Raw genomic sequence first — 20,543 nt, 5'->3', positions numbered from 1 at the left:
GAATGGACATGCATGGGAGCTTGTGCTATTTTTAGACACAAGAGGATGAGTGATCCTTGTGCAGTTGTGGAATGAGTAGTTAGTGGATTATAATTTAATTACTGTTAGTATCTTATATTCGAGGGAATATGTTAGGAAAAATGTTAGTGATGGATAGTAGCGAATGTGATTTTCAAGGTGCATCTTGTACTTTTTTTTAAAAAAAAATGTTTGAGCCACTGTAAATGTATTACTATCTCCGTTTTTAATAGATGACTCCGTTAACTTTTTCTCACATGTTTGACCATTCGTCTTATTCAAAAAATTTACGTAATTATAATTTATTTTGTTATGAGTTGTTTTATCACTCATAGTACTTTAAGTGTGATTTATATCTTATGCATTTGCAAAAAAAAAATTAAATAAGACGAATGGTTAAACATGTGAGAAAAAATCAACGGCGTCATCTATTAAAAAAACGGAGGTAGTATGAGCCAGCATATTTCCTAAACAGGGTACCTAACTAAAATTGCATTTCAAAGATTCTAAGGACGTCAAGCCGTCTTGTTGACCATAAGAAACATTTCACCAGCACAAATTTTATGTGCAGCTTGATTAGGACCGTCGTCCAATCTACACTAGACATTGTCTGCAATTATTCCTTCAGATTTGTTTATAACGATCATGCAGTGGTCCTCTAATCCAAAACGAGATAGTGGTTGGTTGTACCCAGTTACCCACACCACGAGAGATCATCCAGAAACTTTGTGTTCTGAAGCCACGCATACTAATCTTTTGAGCAAATCACACCCTATCTCATGAATTTTGATCCATCTGCGAAAGAATATGATATTATGATTACCTAAACAGTTAGCCTACACTATTCTTCTTTGTTTAGATTATCCCGGTATCCCATCTCTAATCCATTTTTGGGCCAACCTCCAAGATCAAAAGAGTTTTAAGTGCCGGGGTATCATGTACTACTCATGTAGTCATGTGGGTTGGGTTTGCCGACTGTACCAATTGCATACGTTGTCCAAAGCTCCTGCCGATCTGCGCCACTACAAAATGCCCTTGAAATCCTCGATTTTAGGTTCCTCCCGATGGATTTGGCTGCGTCTTTCCACCGCGATTTGCAGGTGCGAAGCCGCTAACGCACCACACCGCACCGCCTAAAATTGCGCTCTAAACTCGGCTAAAACTGCTATAGCACGAGCAACTATTGATTATTTAGTCGTGCATATCTTTCCGATGATAATGGCAGTTTGCTCTCAAGTGGAGCAGTAACTAACAACCGATCGACTTTGTTTAGCAACTGAATGATGTAGCAAGCTGACAGGTTGAAGTCAGCATAGCGTGCCATGCCAGCTGCTAGGATCAGAACGCCCTTGAAACATTTTATGCATGATAAGAACGAGACAGAGTATCAACATGGAGAGATCTTCTCAAGGCAAAATCTCTTCTCATAGACAAGCTGAAACCTTACTTTGCCAGTTCTATTAACTAAAATGAGTTGAGGAAGCCAATGTGACGGTGGGGAAAATCTGAATGAACAGCCAGCCAAACCATGAAAAACTCTCATTTCTATGGCTATTTACATTTGTTAATCCTTAAAGCCTTACCCAGAGTTAATTCTAATGGATAAACGCATACTGTGCACTCATTGGAGAACCATGCTACATTCACAGGTAATTCCCTTCTTTTCTGATCACTAAAGTTTCCTTGAAGTAGGAATTACGTATCCATCTTTGTACCAACAACCTGTCAGAAAGCTACTAGATGCCAGTGCACAAATGACGCATTGGTAAAATTCTAGCAGATTAAACAGACTGAAGTTTCCACATCAACGGTTTGTCTTCTGGTTAAATAGGGCTTGACTTGAGGGCCTATACATCGATAGATTAGTAAAGTCAGTTTATAAGAAGTATGTAGAGGTAGAAACCTATGAATTTCAATTGAATAACGTAATACTGCAAGTACCTTGTTAGAGGATGTAACGGCAGTCCTCCATTGTGGATCCTGTGTAGGGGATGGTCTATCCCTGAACAAAGTAACAACTCTTGATTGTGTGGGCCTTTCTACTGTCTGCCGATGAGGAATATCTTTCATGACCCATAGAACAAATCCTGACGGTATGGATGATCCTGCAAGAGTATCCGAAGTAAAATTAACAAGTGGTTGTGCCATCTCTCTCTCTAAAAAAAAAAGAGGCTTGCCAAGTGCTTTCTTGAGAATGGAATATTATGTTCGCAATAAACATGAGAAAATATCAACAGAAAAAACTATTATACAACATGCATTCTGATTCCAGAATTATTTTGATTGATTGGATGCCTAGTAAAGAGTTAATTTTTGTGACTAGGCAATTCCACTGTTGCAGTTCAATGTGTGCCGTAAATACACCATGCAACTAATTATTTTTCTAAAATCATTCACTAGTTTGATGGTGTTGCTCCCTACAGTTGAGTTGCACAACATTCACTAAGTATCAGGTAAGGAGAACTAAGAATCCAACTTCAAAGTGGATATCATAAATATAAGAACAAAAAGAAATGTAAGTTCTGACATGATTGCAATATATCAACTAGCAGAGTTTGAGTATTTCAATCTGGTACTACACGTAGAATCATTAGATCTAGACTAGCTTCACCCTGGGGGTATGAGAAATGAAAGGTTGGATAAATAATTTATCCACACCTACCACCACACTTACTCATTTCACTAACTTATTGTATTAATTCCCACATATGGTTCCATGTTGGAGCATGCTCACATGCATTCACCATCAGGCTTCAAAGCATGTGCACATAATAAGCCTGATGGCACACCACATCCTACCATATTTTCCCATTGCAACATGAACTACATTTAATAAAATGTTATCGTTCAATTTAAGAGGAGTTATTTCTAGCCATAGACGGTGGAGAGATACCTATGAAATAGTACATAAACAATATGATAGCATTGTTGATGATGTATTCATCTGCTGAGTACCAATACACAAGCACCTGCAACAAGAAGTATAGCAAATTGATATTTAGCAATTCAAGAACCAGCTAGTGGATATGTCAGCTACTCAGCTATTATTGTATAAATCAGACTTACTGGAACATTGGTAACAAGTGCTAGTATAGCGGACGACGAGAAACAAATCAGTGACACAGTAGCTAAACTTGCAACCTGCAGAGAAGCAAGCATTGATATAGAGAATTACAGATCCGAAATAATATATCCTTGAAGATTGAAGAAATTCGGATAGACTGAATGGTCCTCGTAAAAACACATACTATTTTTCATAATTTATGCTACTATACATGAAATACTCCAGTATCCAGCCAATAGTAGAGCCCCGCTTGGCCCATGGTGTGGTGTTAGTGCAACTAGTCCCACATCGAGAGTTTACATAAGTTGGGGCCAGCATATAAACCCGTACATTGCAATCATAACACTTCTGAGTTGACCCTTTTACACAAAAGGGGACAAAAGTGTAAGTGAGGTGCTCTTTATACATGGGCTCACTTCTCAGAAGAGCTGGGCTCATACAGATTATTGAAGCAGGAGTACGCATATAGGGGCATCCTGTTTTTTGTCGTCTGGTTTTATAAGCACTATGACCATATTGGAATGATATCTTAAAGTATAGAATGCTGTGTATCAGAACTGAAACCAAAAGTTGTATCTTTTGAATATATGACCATTTATTCAATTAATTTAATATTGTATATGATCATTATTAGTTTGCTTTCTCATGATTTTACAAAATACAATACATGCAGCAAATGATAAAGCAGTAGAGAGATGCAATCCACAAATTGAATGATTCTGCAAGAGTTATACCTTCCGCTTCTCAGATGATCCAGTTTCAGAACGCACTTTGCTCATCTTTGAAAATAGTATTGCACCTTTAAATGATCATAAAAAATAAAAGAAAAGGGCAAGTCAAGAACATGTTGAATGAGAGGATTACTGGTAGCAGATGAAGGTCAAATTATTTAGTAAGGCGGATGTGAAACTAGATATAAAGTGAAATAGGACTGTGAGACTCATTCAATATTTAATCTACTGCGAGGGATTAGAAACAAGATAATAAGAGTTTATCTTAGGTTGAAACAATTGACTAGAAAACATCATGCCTAATATTGCGACATAATTATGGTATGGTATAGATGAGTATACATAGGCTATGCTTACCATAACATGCCAGCGCACCACCAAGTACAAGAACAACTACTGAGAATACATCCAAGTAAACCTACAAAATAAAATATTTGGCTAAACAATCAAGTCACAACACAATAGGTGATTAAATAACTATTGATGAAATTGGTGAGCTTGTAAATTTATCAAGTAAACTAATGTGAAAACATGAATAAAAAGTGTGTGAAGAACAAGTAAGATACAAGTCATAATGGAGACAGTTGTACTTATAGCATCAAACTTATCACAAATAGAACACATAGGATTTTGTTACTCTACTGGACCATCTCTAACAAAAATTCATGTTTGATCTGATGAATTTCACATTGTTGTGTCTACCTACCTAACCTTGCTGTGCATAGGTTTAGAATGCATTGGCCTGAATAGGATTGTTTACTCTGTGCCTACAAAACTTAGTCCACAATAATGACAGATTTGTGCAAACCACAACACATCAGTGTTGGAACTTGGAAGACAAGTATCAGATTCCATCCATGTAAGATAAACATCTAGTATTTCTTCATTCTATTTCTTCACCGTAGTTGTTTATTTGAGTTTATAGTAATACAAAGGCTGTCTTCCAGCACTTGCAACACATCAATGCTATTATATTGATAAAAAATAAGTTGATATATCATAGGAAATGCAGCACATAAAAACATAAAGAATTTCTAATCCATCATACCCTTTTCAATAGAGATGAATCAATAGGATTTTCTCCTCTACCAATCCAGATGAGGATGGCGAAGGCGATTGTAACAACAAATGACAGTAGAAGCACCTGTATGGGAAATAAATATTAGGTCAGTTGTTAGTTCTATTTTCACAAATACTATATGATGGTAGGTGCACTACATGATTAAAGTTAATCAAACAAATCATTCTCAAGCAGTACAGTCTAAATAAAAGAAAGTGTCATAAAGGAATGTGTATTATGTGCATGAGCAAGGAATATGCCAACTAAAAAGATTACCAAAATCACAAATTTTTGCCGGCTTCCAAGCTGTACTCCTGGGCAACACCTCCGGCGAACATCAACAGCACGGATGCCAGGTTTATTTTTTGTTCTATCCAGTAAAGCCTCATGGTGACTCCTCGTATCCTCTTCATCTTCATCGTTTGTCTGGTGACACAGGTCAACCCTGTAAGACCATTATTTTAGAGAAATATAGAGTGAAAAAAGCAACTATGAAAAGGAAAAAGAAGGCAGAAAAACATATGCATAATAATAACATGATTCATGAGAAAGCAAAAAATTGACAATACAAGGTTCATGGCATATGTTATCTCATAGAAATCGTTAAATCATGACCATCATCTTCCCCCTTTTTGTTTCACCCTAACATCTCTAATGCAATCCTCTCAAACGTCGCGTGGTAAACCAATGCATAACACTGAACTTATACAGGTTTGGTCCTCAAGATGAGACCTTACTATTTCTGATGCACCCCACCAACGATTTGTGGTTAGATACCTCAAGTGCAACCATTGTGGTGAGTGCTACAAGACATGTTACAGCTTAGAACTGAGCTAAAGGCAGTACTAGTATGTCTTTTGCCTATACAACGACAAGGAGTGCACAAACCAGGTGTATGAAGAAAGGGAAACAAAGTCTTCTACAGTAATGAAAAACACTCTTCCCTTGCCCCTTCATGATTTGGAAGACTGTTATTAGGCCCCATTGGATGCTTGTTGGCATAGAAAGACCCTAACTCAGACTGGGGAGCAATATGTGGGTTACGTGATCACCTTCCATGTACCCTATCACCATGGTGAAGTGAGCAAAAGTAAAAGGAAAAGTGTAAAACCCAAACCTCATTGAGGGGTAGGGCTTATCTCCAATAAGTCCATACATGGAGAAGCCTTTTCACATAATACCACTTTGAGCAAAAGAACATTCTCTTATCACACTGAGATTGCAAGCATAGATCGCCATCAATAATAAATCATATGGTGATCATACCAATCAATCGTGGTCGTCATATGGTCATCCAATCAACTGGATAATGTCCATAACCACGAAAAAGAGGTGAGTAATGCGGCATGTATCAGAGATTATATGCTAACGAGTAATAGACTAATAGTGTCATGTGGCCATCTTGTATTGATTATAAGAGGTCAATCTTAACAGGGTTACCCAGACAGTAAGTCAGTAAGATGATTTAAAATTATTGAAGTCCAAAGAAATTATAATGAGAAGATCCATCAGTTTTCTAATCAAGCATCAATTAGGAATGTTGTTTTCCTTTTATGCTCAGATGGTTTGACTGGTCATCATGCATGACATATTGACATAGCCTATACTGTAGTTGTAGAGGATATTTACTTGGTCTAGATTAGATAACTAAGAAATAAGAATTGGTGTAGTCCAATAAAAAAACTGGAAATGTTCGTCAAGTGACAATTCTTTCAAGTGGATATATGAAACAGAGACATAGTAAACAAGAACGGGAATTCCAAACAAATCTTTATTACTCTCAAAATTATTAGCAAAGCTACATGAGAAATGCATTGTAAGAAACAAGTGCCGACTCACCAGAATGACAACAGCAACAGAAAAGAAGCAAGAAGCAATATCTGTGGACTAGCTGCAAAATATTGAGAATGCACAACTATTAGGTCTGGTCAGAAAAATAGCATACAATAAAAGGTCATGTAGATAAGCAGGGAAAAAAACGAAAGGACAACAGCAAAGCTATATATCCAGTAAAATATACCCATGAGTACAAATCCACATCCATGGACCCAACAAAGCCATCTCTCACAGGTAGCAATGATGGTAGATACGAAATACACAAGGAATACTGCCATAGGATTGGGAAAATAAAAATCAGAGTTAGTAAAATGTTGGTAATCATAAAATATGCAAGGAATACTGTCAAAGGAATGGATAATGAAAGTACACATGATTGACCTGATTCACTAGTAGAGATAATACAAATACTTTATTTAGAAACTAGTCAACCTGAGAAGCTGTTAGTGAAGTAACAACATTTTTCTTCTTATAAAGTTAAACATCAGTATATTTGATTCATTAATTGTGCACAAATTAAGACAAGTGATCAGCAGTCATGTCATTTGGTGTAAATTGGACCTATTTAAGGAGAGAACTAGCATGTCCGTAATAGAAAAATTGCAAACAAAAATGAGATCTATTTTCTATTTCTTAATCAAAGCTTCAAAACCAGAATATAAATAGTTCAACTATTCCTTGTGCACATGGTTCCTCAATGTCATAGTGGTTGCATTCCAGCATCATAAAAGAGGAAGCTCGCTCAAAAACTTGAATTGTAACATTTTCCAATTGCCATTAGTTAAAAGTTTAAAACATGGATAGCAGGAACCATTCAGAACAATTAAGACAGTCATTAACTACTGACTACATTATGCAGAAATTTCCAGTGCACAAAAAATAATAAAGAAACCTCAAGCAAAATAAAGGGAAAAAGGTATTATCATAGCAATACAAATCTTACCTAAGTTGCATAGGCCAATCATAAAATGGAATATCTGCAAGAACGTAGGCATATAACATTAAAAATCTGGCAGCTGAGCTCACAGCACAAAGGGAAAAAAAAAGTGAGGCACTAATTAGCATTATTTAATATCCTACTCTTGAGCTCTCATTCGAAAACCCTACAGCCCACGTATTGAAGTAAAATGTCCCATACCAAGGAAACTTGCTACTTCTGTCAAATAGATAGACTATAAAACACATTGTTGTTTTGATAATCTATAGTTATGTTTCATTCATGAGAAGGTCACATGATTACACATCATTAAAGGTATGCATAAATGAAATAACTTTTGTGGGTTAACATTTGTAAATATAATTATATAAACAAAGACTATATTGCAATTCATCCAAACCTTGGAATCAGACGAACTAAATAAATGCATACTGAACATGATATAAAGTGGTATGCCACAAATAGTACCATTAGTAATCTAAATTACTAAAGTGTAGAAAGATAACTGAAGGATGAAGACAAGCTACTCCCGTATTAACTATAAGAAAAGTATTATAGAGTAGATGAGGAAGCCTAGTATGAAGCTTGAGATATCCAAAGTAAAAAAAAACAGGATAAGGAGGTTTTGCGCCTGGTTATTTTTTAGCCTCCAAACTGTCAATGTAAGTGACTAGCCACTAGATATAGAGGTAAGCAAAAGCTTCCAACCAGAGATAAAAACATATGGACCTAACCACCTAGCTAGAGCATCAGCCAATTAAGTATTTATCCATGATAACAATAGAGATATTATTTAGTGCAAGCATATGAACTCATTGCAAAACAACATATCAGACAGTTGGACAACATGAAAAATAGCACAAATAGGAATTGTGCATACCTTTTGCCGAGTCCATCCATGCTGCTGATCATGCCTGTGGATTCTTGCTAGCTGCAAAATTGGAAGTGCTTAATACCGAGTAAACGGATTTAAGAGATCAGATTAAGTAAAGGATTTAGGTCAATTTGCAACAGAGCTCATTGGTAATGAGTAATGACAACTACTACATAATTCACCGAGTAATATAAGTGCACTACATAACTATGCTACACATTGTTCCACTATGACCAAAACATCGTTCCACTGTGACCAAAACATCACCAAATAGTAACATTATAGCAATACCAGAGTGCAATAACCTTGCAGGAATCCCTAGGTGAATGGCACATGACAATTTATGTGGCTGACTGATATCTAATTCTCGTAAAGAGCAAAATTATCATTCCAAAATCTGGCACTCCCCCATTCCCCGTCCCGCTAGCACACGACCGCCAACGCGCATGACATGCCCGTCTCCCCACTCCCTGCCCCCGCCATCAGTCGCGGACAGAGCACCACCACGAGATAACCAGATCGAATTGCCCCCACACACGCACCTGCACGAAGGCGGCGACTGAAATGGAAGCGTCGATGACAGCGAGCGCGACCTCCGCCGAGATAACAGGCATCGGCAGGCATCCCCCGCCATCTCCGGCCGCGGCGCCGCGGGACATGCCGTGGCGGCCCATACGCCCGGGCAACGACGAGCGGCGGCGAAGGAGGAGAGAGAGGAGGAGGAGGAGGAGGGTGAGGATCAGGGGGCCAGAGGGCGGCGGCGCATCTCGCGGCGGGCAGGGGATGGCCCAGGGCTAGGGTTTGGTGCGGAGGCCGGAGCAGCGGGCCGGAGCGGAGGCGGAGGCGGAGGCGGAGGAGGAGGCGGCCGGAGGAGGGTCAGGGAGGAATTGACTGGAGGAGGCCGCGCCTGTTGGATTGGAAAGCGCCCCGAGACCTCGGTTTTTTAGTCGTGGTGGCCTCGGTTTCTAGTCGTGGTGTGGTGCCGGGGTGCGTGGCTGCGTGCGTATGAAGTGTGGTCCATGGTGATGCGCGGGGGGATCCCCACGTGAGGATGGGGGCGTGTAAACCGTGAATATGCGAACACGAAGGGCCCGGAGTACCGGATTGATGGGCTGGATTCACGTTCACCGTCGGTACAACAGTAAGCTTACGTTGGCGTACACCCAGGGGGCTTACGTTTGTTCGATGTAGATGTACTACAATGTTGAAAAAACTCGGAGTACCATATGAAGTTTTTTGAAACGGAGGAAGTATAGGATAGACTATTTTTATTGTGTCTATTTTGTTTAAATTTCTAGATAGATAGGATTAGTTTTTCATTAAACTATTTTATTATGCAGTATAGGTATATCTAGAACTTTTTTCTATTTATGTTGAATTATCCATACTCCTATTATATAGGATGTTATTGTTAGCGTCGTCCTTGTAGAAAAGCGATCTGATCGACCTTAGTACTTATAGGTTGTTTATAGGCTATTGACAATTGGCCTAGCAATTAGAAGACAAGGCGTGTGGTTGTGTGTGGGGCACAAGTGGAGCGGGAGCATGGATAGACGGGGAGGGGATAGAGCATGGATAGACGGGAGGGGATTGCGAGGGCTTTATGCTAGTACACCACCGGATATTTTCTTTGGTCACGGCTTAAATCGACTTTTTTTTTGTTTGGATGAAACATTAGAGTAAACTAGATGAAACCCCACGCGTTGCACTGGAATATTTTGCTGAGATTGGTAGTTGAATTTGATAGGCTAAAGTGGTATAAAATTATTTAAAGAAATATTGAATTTGATCTAAGGCTCTTGATGTCATTGACTATCTTGCTAAAGTGGTCATACAAATGTTGCTCGGGCTTTTAGCATTCATCACAACAAATCACTCGAATTGTCCCTTCAAGATCTCCACATTTGACTCACGGACGCTATCAATTTAGTTTGTGAAAAAAAAAACGCCCAACATGATATATCAATTTTGGCTTCCAACTAGCTAATTTTTCATCATCATCATTATTATTATTATTATTATTATTATTATTATTATTATTATTATTATTATTAAGATGCACGTAATGGCTCAAGTGCATCCCTTATCACACCGTTAGAGAGATGGAGGCCAACCGTAAATCCCTAATTTTAAGGGAACCATAATTTGTAAGAAAAATGGACAGAGGCCTTGTTTAGATTCCAACCTTTTTATTCAAACTTTCAACTTTTCCGTCACATTGAAATTTCCTACACATAAATTTTTAACTTTTCCATCACATCGTTTTAATCTCTTCAAACTTTCAATTTTGGCATAGAACCAGAGTAATGCGCCCACAAATGCCACAACTAGATCAGTAGATCACTCATTCGCTTGTGCTCACATTTTCAGAACCGTGCCAAAGCATGAAAGGGAATGATCAGCGTCTTGCTATGGACATGAGGTAAGCTGCAGCATCCATCTCATATCCCACAAAGTTTCTCCACCCATTGCAGTCGACACCGGTAGTCAACTTCTCGATTTTCTTTGTTCCGAGGTTAAGCGCAAAGGTCCAGGGACTACTGCTTCCTTTGCCGAGGGTGAACAAGAGGGTGCAACTCTTCTCGCAGAACCACCGCAGTTTACTGGCATCCGCACTCTTAATCTTGAACTGGCGGCGCAATTGTCCGATGCCACCTTTCCTCACCCATTCTCCGGCACCACCACACATGTCATCTCCGGTGGTCTCAAAGACCATTGATGCCAAACCGACATATCCTGAGGAATTCGCTGCGTCGATGAAGCACAGCTTCCGTTCAGGTGTGACACCAAGCAGACGAAACTGCTGAATCGTGTTGATAATGCCGTCTAGCGGCATGCGCACCTGTGTCGGCTGCGGAGTGTCGAGGACTCGAGGCGTACTGCTAGACTGCTAGTGTCGTTCTTCGCAGCGGCCAGTAGGCGACGGCGTGGAGCACGATGCCGTGGCCTAGCTTGCCAAGGTCCCAGTTTGTGAGCTTGGGGCCTGGCGTCTTCTTCGCCTCCATGCTCCAGCTGCCGGTGTCTGATGAGTAGGAACGGAACGCGGTAAACCTGTCACGGTTGTAGACGATGAGCACGCGGAAGAAGTTGGCGGACGGCGGCGGTTGGTCGATGTCGGCGTCGGTGAGCAATGTGCATGCGTACATCCTGGGCCTGTCTTTGCCAGACAGAGGCGGCAGCACGACCACGTCCCCCGTCATGGGGTTGCAGACGCACAGGTTGAGCTTGCCGTCGTTGACATGCTCCTCGCTCTGGAGCTCGAGAACGAGGCGTCCGTTGCGGGAGGCCACTGGGCGTGAGAGTGATAGATCCAGGAGGCCAAGGGCGTCGGTCTGGACGCCTAACGGCAGCGCGCTGGCGGAGGGGAGGTTGTAGCCGAGGAGGCGAGAGCCGAACGCCGTCGGGACGAAGCACGGGGGCGTCGTGTAGTCGACGATGATAGCCCGGCGTTTCCGCTTGCGCGTGGTGGCCACGGCGGCGGCGTCCTGCTCCTTGTGGAAAAAGCCGAGGGCCCGGCCGGGGAGAAGCGGAAGCGCTCGTGACAGAGCGTTGGCCTCCTTGGCCACCACGCTGGCCCACCGCCTGCACGTCGCGGCGCAGCGGACTACGTCGGCCGCGTTCGGCAGCCGGGTGAAAGTGGCCGCGAGCGCGTCGTCCGTGAGAGACGTCCCGTTGGCGTCGTACTCCGCCGTGTCGGCCCCGCTACTCCGGCATCGCCGTGACAGCCAGCCTCCGCGGTACGGCGAGGGACGGGCGGCGGCGGCGGCGCGTGCTCGTCCTTGGCGCAACGGTGGCATCGTGCGCGCAACAGATTGGAATGAGGTAACGATCCAAGGGATTCAGCGATCCCGTACTTATGGCCGGCGCGAAGCGCGAGTCCGACTCCCAAGCAGAAACCGTCGCCGCATCGGAATATCCGATGCACGGGGCTTCTCGCACGACCGCCGTATCCTCTCCCTCCTGCCGCTTTTTCTGGTTGAGCAGCGCCGCCGAAAACGGCGTGCCGCTACGCTCGCCCCCCGCTCGCGTTCACCTGCGCCTGGGCACGGGGACGCGGCTAATGAGCGCTTATCCCCACCCCCCCCCCCCCCCCCCCCCCAAACCCTAGATAAAATTATGTATAGAAATATATAAAAAAATGTTAATTTAAATTCAAATTTAAAATGGGTATGTAAACTTTTGACTTATAACTTTGGGTCTATAAACTAATATTTGAATTTAAATTCAAATTTGAATCGGGTATGTAAACTTTTGACTTATAAACTTTGGGTCTATAGGTGTATCAACTTTAGATGTATAGAAATACTATATATAAAAAATATTTGAATTCAAATTCAAATTTGAATCGGGTACATAAACTTTTGACTTATAAACTTTGGGTCTATAAACTTTAGGTGTATAAACTTTAGATGTATAGAAATACTATATATAAAAAATATTTGAATTCAAATTCAAATTTGAATTGGGTATATAAACTTTTGACTTATAAACATTCGCTGTACAAACTTTAGATGGATAAACTTTAGATGTGTAAACTTTAGGCATATAAACTTAATAAAAGAGGAAAAGAAAAAAACGATTGCCGCCAGTGATCAATCGCTCATTAGGACTTTCGCCTGGGCACGACCACGCTCCAGCGCGAGAAAATAGACATTTTACCATCGTAAAAAGGGATTCGCCCAAATACCACTATACAGCTGGGATTGACCGAAATACCATTCTCAATTAAGGGGCTCTGCCCATATACCATTTTCTTCCAATTATCTCTTTACTCTCATCATTATTGACCAAAATGCTCCTAGTTGAATCAATATAAGTATATAAAAATACGTAGATTATAAAGTAAATACGCCAAAAATAGTTTTACATGTTTTTTTTTCTCTACACCAGATTACATAGTATGCAACGTACTATCTCAAAAACTCACAATGTTTTCAATGATATAAAAATTATTTTTATTTATGATGTAAAGATAGTGTCTTATACTCTATAATTTAGTGTAAAGAAAAGAATATATATATATATATATATATATATATATATATATATATATATATATATATATATATATTGCGTGTCAAGATATTTAGGTGATATATACTCTGTAATCTACATATTTGTTTTACTTGAATTAATTTAATTAGGGGCATTTTGGTCAACAAAGATGAGAGGAAAGAGAGAATTGGAAGAAAATGATGTTTCGGCGAAGCCCCTCAATTGAGGATGGTATTTCAGCGAATCCGAACTGCATAGTGGTATTTAGTTAAAACCTGTTTTGACTCAGGATGGGAATGGTTAGGATATGGATTGAACCAAACAGTTTTAAGTGAGTTTGTTGATCCATGGTTTAATAGGGTCAATCCATCATGAGTCCATTATATCACTAGGTTATCCATGGATATCCAAATGGATCGGCTACATTACTAGTAGAAAAAAAAACTCTTATCACATCCCTTCTTTCTATATAGTTAAGACCTAAAGCTGAATTGTGGTTGAGCCACGTCACCTGTAAATCTCAGCCATTGAATCTAATCTGGACTCTTGGTAACGCTTCAATCCCAGCCCACTTCTCTTTTATCACCATCCGCCCTACCGATGCCGCCGCCAGATGCGGTCACGCTCCCTTCTCCTGCCCCCGCGCACCTTTATCAGAGATAACATTAGACTTCTTTTATCAGCCTCGTGCGGGCACCTAAAGGGTTTGTCTGAGTCAATCTCTGACGTCAACCAAGAAAGTACAGAGCATACGACTAAGTCTCCCGTCTTGCTGTAATCGAGAATTTGGATTGAAGTCAAGAAATTTTATCTCGGCGGGTACACCATCTCTTCATTCCGCATTCCTTGTCGATATCCACCAACCGTTCTCGAGTAATCGAGAAGGCGCAGAGTCTGTGACGGAGCCTTGTCAACATTTGTCGTACTCGCCTTAGTCGATCTTGGTATAGAACCATAGAGACATGGAGCCTTCGATAATGTCGAATAGATTTTCCTGAAATCAATACTCAGAAAAGAATATTAGATAGAAATAGCCCCCGAGCGAACGCTCAAAGGGTAACATGTTATAGAATGTATGGAAAACTGAAAATGAATTAAACTTACAGACCAATGTTTTGTATATGAGCGTCTACTCTTTTACCGACTTCGATCAGTCAGTTTGTTGAGTTATACACTCTCCCTAGCCCCCAGCCTTGTCGTCGGAGAATCATTCTCGGAAGATAAGGCTCTTGGACCTTTGACATGCCTCGGTTGAACAAGCACTAATCCTAGCCCCCAGCCGTGAAGTTGGAAAATCCATTTCCGATTACACGGCTTGGTTAATAAGCACGGCGAGAACTCTTACATGACCAGATCTTACATGGTCTTTCGTCTCTGAAGGATCCGACAAGGCCTTATCCGCTCTGGGCATCCCCAGCCGAAGTTCCCTTAGGTTCCTCAGAGGCCTTGTCAAGACGGCGTAAAGGGACATTAGGATAGGTTTCAACGCTAGGTGTCTTTTGTGGTAAGGGATCTCTAGGTAAAACACTTGGCGATATTGTGTACCTGATATCAACTTTGTTGAAGTAGAGGTGATGGGAGAATCGCTACACCTCTGGTCAAGAACCAGGTAATAGTCGTAACTCAACCACTAGAAGTAAATGTACGAGAGATCGCTACAATTGACTGGTTGAGGACCAGTGAGTAGGTGTCTCTCGATCATTTGAAGTCGTAGTACGAGGACCGCTGCGTTATTGCTGTAGTCGTACCTCGACCATCTGAGGTTGCGGTGCGAGAGATTGCTACGTACTGGTTCGAGGACCAGCGAACGAGTAGAATTATCTCTCGGACACCAATGGAAGTCGTGGTGCGGGAGATTGCTACGTACTGGTTCGAGAACCAGCGAGCGAGTAGAATCATCTCTCGAACACCAATGGAGGTTGCGGTGCGAGAGATTGCTACGTACTGGTTCGAGAACCAGCGAGCGAGTAGAATTATCTCTTGGACACCAATGGAAGTTGCGGTGCGAGAGATTGCTACGTACTGGTTCGAGAACCAGCGAGCGAGTAGAATTATCTCTCGAACACCAATGGAAGTTTGCGGTGCGAGAGATTGCTACATACTGGTTCGGGAACCAGCGAGCGAGTTGAATTATCTCTCGAACACCAATGGAAGTTGCGGTGCGAGAGATTGCTACGTACTGGTTCGAGGACCAGTGAACGTGTAGAGTTATCTTTCGGACACCAATTGAAGTGCTAGAGTTGGTTTATTATATGTGCATCTCATATGGCCAGCATGACTCACGCACCCAACTTATAGCATATCCGGATGTCCGTTCGCAATTATGTCGGGTGATCAAGCCGACGGCGTTTGCGAGGAGTTATCCGTTAACAACCTTTTCTCGAGTAGTCCAGCCATGGCCGGTGCTATGAGATAGGTCGTCGGTCTTCGTTGGTAGGTTGGGCGCGACGACTCTGCATTTGTCGAGATCGTTCTCGACAATACGGTGTACTTGACCACAACCTACTCGAGTGCTCAATGGTTCCTGAAAAATATTTTCTAGAAGGCAAGACATATAGCAGAGAATATCGACTATGTATTCGAAAAATTGTATGGATCTTCTAGTATTATCAGGATATAGTGAGCAGATGTAAATATCAGGCATTATGTAAACCGTAAACAAGCATGATTTATACGGAAGAAAATAGGGCGAGCCCACAGCGTTAGACCGTAGTCGGCCTAACATCGGGAACACTCGCACGACAGATATTGTATAAAAAACATGCTCTAGATAAACATAATAAATTATTGATCTGAAAATATCTTAAAATAGGTACGGTAAATTGCATATAAAATATTGCGTACCTTTATAAATACATGCCGGATGTATCTACGAAATTAGTAGATTAATTTAAAAAACCAATCTACCAATTACCTTGTTGCGCACTCGTTCGACATCATACGATCTAGCATCTTTTGGTACGCCGCGAAGCTTGAGGCTTGGATGATCTCAATAGACCAAGTTGTCGATGACGATGATGGTTCCGATCTCATCGGAGCATGTACTCTGGTCGGGTTAGATCTCCACAGCCGAAGTCGTCGAGTAGCTTGGAGAATCCATCTCTTAAACCCATCTCGTCAAAATCCAGAAGCACCAAAATCCTCCTACCTGGCGCGCCATTGTCGATGTTTGATGTCGCGATTCCGGTATTTGCATAGTATGGGGATCGTTGGTACTAGGATATACGCGGGACTAAGGTAAAAGAGACGGAGACAAGGATTTTTATACAGGTTCAGGCCCCTGAATTGTCAGGTAATAACCCTACATCCTATTGGCCGAAGCCGGTATTGCTCTTATTCACCATAATCACACCAGTACAATATTTGGGATAGCCTATCTAACTGTTGTCGACATGGCGGTCTGAAGGTCTGACTCGTAGTCGATAACAGGGTAGTCTTCCTCCTCAAGTTTGTGCCCGGCGAGATCAAAGATAGCGCTAGATCCCTACGGCCGGCCTCTGTAGGTACCGGATAGGGTCAATCCAGGCATATCTCTGATGTCGATATCCGGCGTCTTATCTTGACGTATGTTGGCTTGTATTGGCTCGTGGCTTTGTGACGTCTATGTTGTCTGTATCCTGTCTCCTCCTAGGGGGCCTTGTATTTATACCCATAAGTGTTCCCTTGTCCAAGTAGAACTAGGAAAACCAATATGGATACAATCCGAGTAGTCCTTGTCGTTTCCATATAAAACTCTGGTTGTCTTTCCTTATCCGGAACTCCTCCTATATCCGCAGGTTGTTTCCGTATAGGACATGGTATGTGGTGGGTCCTACCGAGATTTAGTCAACTACTATTAGGTATGTGGTATCCATAACCCTGACACATTTACTCACCAACAATGAGCCATCCATCACCGGCGATTAATTCCATTTATTTCCCTCTTAAGCCTCTTTCAGTTCCTCTTTGACTAAATTTTTTACAGGGCTATTGCTTTATTTTTAACACTACACGCTATACTTTATTCACTTTCAATTTGATGACAGTGTCAAGAAATCCATTTAGTTCCCATCCGCCCTACCGATGCCGCCGCCAGATGCGGTCGCGCTCCCTTCTCCTGCCCCCGCGCTCCTTCTTCGTCCCGCACGGTGCCGCGTGATCTGCGGCGCGGGCCTGCGCTCGCTTCTGCTCCGCACCCAAGCGCGCGCGAGAGAGATGCGCCGCGAAGCGCTCCTTCCCCTCCCCCCTCTGCCGCTGCGCTCGCTTCTCCTCTGCCCCAATGCACGTGCGAAAGAGATGCGCCGCGGGCCCACCTTGCTTCTCCTTCTCCCTCGCGCGCGCCAGCTGCGCCGCTATCCCGCCAGCCGGCACACTCGCTTCTCCTCCCCGCGTCGCACTGCCTCCCGCCTTCCCCCATCCCCCACGCGCCAGCCATGCCGCGGAGCTGCCTCCGGCCTCTCCCAATTCTTCTGGCGGCGGCGGCGGCTGGACATGCGAGCCCATCGCCATGGCGGGCGGGAAGATCCAGAAGAAGCGGCACGGTGGCGGCGGCGGCGGAGGAGGAGGAGGAGGAGGAGGAGGAGGCGGGGGTGATGGCGCACGGCTGCAGGGAGGGATCCCGTTCGACAAGTCCAAGGGGTCCTGCGGAACCCGGCGCTGGTGGACTCCATCATTGAGAAGGCCGGCCTCAAGCCCACCGACACCGTCCTCGAGATCGGCCCGGCACGGGGAACCTCACTAAGCGCCTCCTCCAGGCCGGCGTCAAGGCCGTCGTCGCTATCCCACATGGTTCTTGAGCTCAACCGCCCCATGGTTCCAGTTCTTTAATCGTTTTCTAAAATATATTACAAGCCTAACTAATACTACCATTCTAGGTCCCGCTAATTTTACATTACCTTTTTGCTCCAGCATATGAGATTAGAAATTATCAGTATACAATTCTGTGAGTTGTTTCTTCGTTCTTACATATATGGTGAGGATTATAATCATTTGGTTAATTCCTACTTCCTCCGTTTCACAATGTAAGTCATTCTAGCATTTTCCACATTCATATTGATGTTAATGAATCTAGATAAATATATATGTCTAGATTTATTAGCATCAATATGAATGTGGGAAATGCTAGAATGACTTACATTGTGAAATGGAGGGAGTATTTATCTTGCAGAGATAAATTCCTTAAGCAATTCACAATTCCCAACTGAATGGTTTACATAACTTCTTTGAGATAGCAAATTGAAGGTATGCATATATGTCAAAATCACGTCTTTGCCTCTTGCGATGGCATTTGTTTTGCTGTGATCTTTGAAGGTTTTAATATATGCGTTTGTCAGTATCCAAATTAAATCAAACGAAATAGTTCATAAATTTGATAGATTTGGAGAAAAGAATATTGATGCCTTCTGTTTTTTAGTATTTCTTTATTTCTATTACTGATGTTTTCTTCCAAGCTTCACACCAACATATATAGGAACTATGTCAGTCAGTCACAAAAGTACCGATTTGGAAACAATACTGCAGTCAGATATGCGCTCTCCATGCTGATCTCCTTCAGATTTCAATAGCCAGAATTGATCTGTTCCCCTTCTCCTGATCGGCTGTTGAGCTACCGATCATCTCCCTCTAGGAGCAAAAGCATTTACTCACCAACAATGAGCCGTCCATCACCGGCGATTAATTCCATTTATTTCCCTCTTAAGCCTCTTTCAGTTCCTCTTTGACTAAATTTTTTATAGGGCTATTGCTTTATTTTTGACACTACACGCTATACTTTATTCACTTTCAATTTGATGACAGTGTCAAGAAATCCATTTAGTTCCCATTCATCCACATGACAATGTTGAAAATTGAGTTAATTTATGAACTCTGCTAGGAGTCATTCAAGCGTATTGGATGTGGCTTCTAAAAACTGAGGTATGTATACCAAAAAATTTCAGCATTTATGTAATAATTTTTAGCTTTTGCATTCGTCCTGTGTTGTTTGCTGCTTGGTCGCTGCATTGTTGCAGCTGCCCTGTTCGTGCTGACCTGGATATGAGTTTGCCTCTCTTTTTACTCCAGAATTTGTGTTTACTCCAATTACGAGTTAGTATAGAATAGTGGTTATGTTTTTTTTGTTATTATTTCGTTCAAATTTATGTTACACAGGATTTAAACAAGTTTAGTTCATGAGACTACAGATATCTGATGACGTTGTTACAAAAGTTCTCATCATGCATATATTTTAGCTTATGCTTATAATCAGGTTAACATGGGCATTATATATGTCCTGATACATTCCATTCTTCTGATTGCTATTTGATTTACGTTTTGCCCATGTTCTGTTATAGAACCTGTCATGAATCCATTTGATTTGCTATTATCTTAAAAAGATATTAAAAGTTTTTTGTAGGCTTTAACTTTGATAAACTGGATGCACATGCATTTACTTATTGTCAGTGCAAATACATCCTTGAGGCATCTAGGATGATCCCATGGTGTTTTAATTAGTTAGGAATTTTATCCGCTCATTCCTCTACCGCATTGATCCAGTCAGTGCTCGCTCAAATTTGTTCATTATACATACATTGGCACATTCTTTGCATGAATTGACAAAATACCATATGGAAAACACTACAGTGATTGTGTTCTTGATCTTGCTTGCTACATATCTGTATTATCCTTAATTTCCCGCAGCAACGCGCGGGGTTTCATCTAGTATATGTAAAACTCAGATCCAAAATTTTTAAACTCGTGTTCATACTATAAAAACTTATCGATTTCAGTCGAATTTTGGTGGGATAATTTATTGCACACAGAAGCAACTTTGTGCAAATTTTGAGCCCGTTATACACGTGGGGCCCACAATGCACTACTAAAATATTAAGGAAATTTCATTATATGTGTGTAAAACTCGGACCCAAAAATTTTAAACTCGCATTCACATTAAAAAAAACATATCAAATTTAGTTGAATTTTGTAGGAATGATTTATTATATAGAGAAGCAACTTTGTTCAAATTTTAAGCCCTTTAGACATGCGGGGCCCACGATTGATTACTAAGACCCAAA

At 41.7% G+C, this 20,543-nt stretch overlaps 1 protein-coding gene and 2 pseudogenes across 1 annotated transcript; 1 reads left to right on the top strand and 2 right to left on the bottom strand.

The window, feature by feature from the left end:
* Positions 1 to 1,405: 1,405 nt before the first annotated feature.
* LOC127781529 (tobamovirus multiplication protein 1) lies at positions 1,406 to 9,487 on the bottom strand. The gene is made up of 13 exons (XM_052308495.1): positions 9,063 to 9,487; positions 8,527 to 8,577; positions 7,653 to 7,686; positions 6,894 to 6,980; positions 6,713 to 6,764; positions 5,150 to 5,318; positions 4,862 to 4,957; positions 4,171 to 4,231; positions 3,817 to 3,881; positions 3,085 to 3,159; positions 2,912 to 2,987; positions 1,960 to 2,123; positions 1,406 to 1,865 (listed from the first exon to the last, which is right to left on the bottom strand). The coding sequence occupies exons 1-13, from the start codon at positions 9,192 to 9,194 to the stop codon at positions 1,842 to 1,844; spliced, it is 1,086 nt and encodes a 361-aa protein (XP_052164455.1). The 5' UTR covers positions 9,195 to 9,487; the 3' UTR covers positions 1,406 to 1,841.
* A 1,431-nt stretch (positions 9,488 to 10,918) lies between these two features.
* LOC127753450 (uncharacterized) lies at positions 10,919 to 12,317 on the bottom strand (annotated as a pseudogene).
* A 5,610-nt stretch (positions 12,318 to 17,927) lies between these two features.
* On the top strand, positions 17,928 to 18,409 carry LOC127781548 (uncharacterized; annotated as a pseudogene).
* The last annotated feature ends 2,134 nt before the right edge of the window (positions 18,410 to 20,543 follow it).

This window comes from Oryza glaberrima, chromosome 1 (genome assembly GCF_000147395.1).
Source record: "Oryza glaberrima chromosome 1, OglaRS2, whole genome shotgun sequence".
Classification (NCBI taxonomy): Eukaryota; Viridiplantae; Streptophyta; class Magnoliopsida; order Poales; family Poaceae; genus Oryza; species Oryza glaberrima.
Note: the sequence above shows the minus strand (reverse complement) of the source record. Positions and strands in the feature narration are given on the sequence as shown.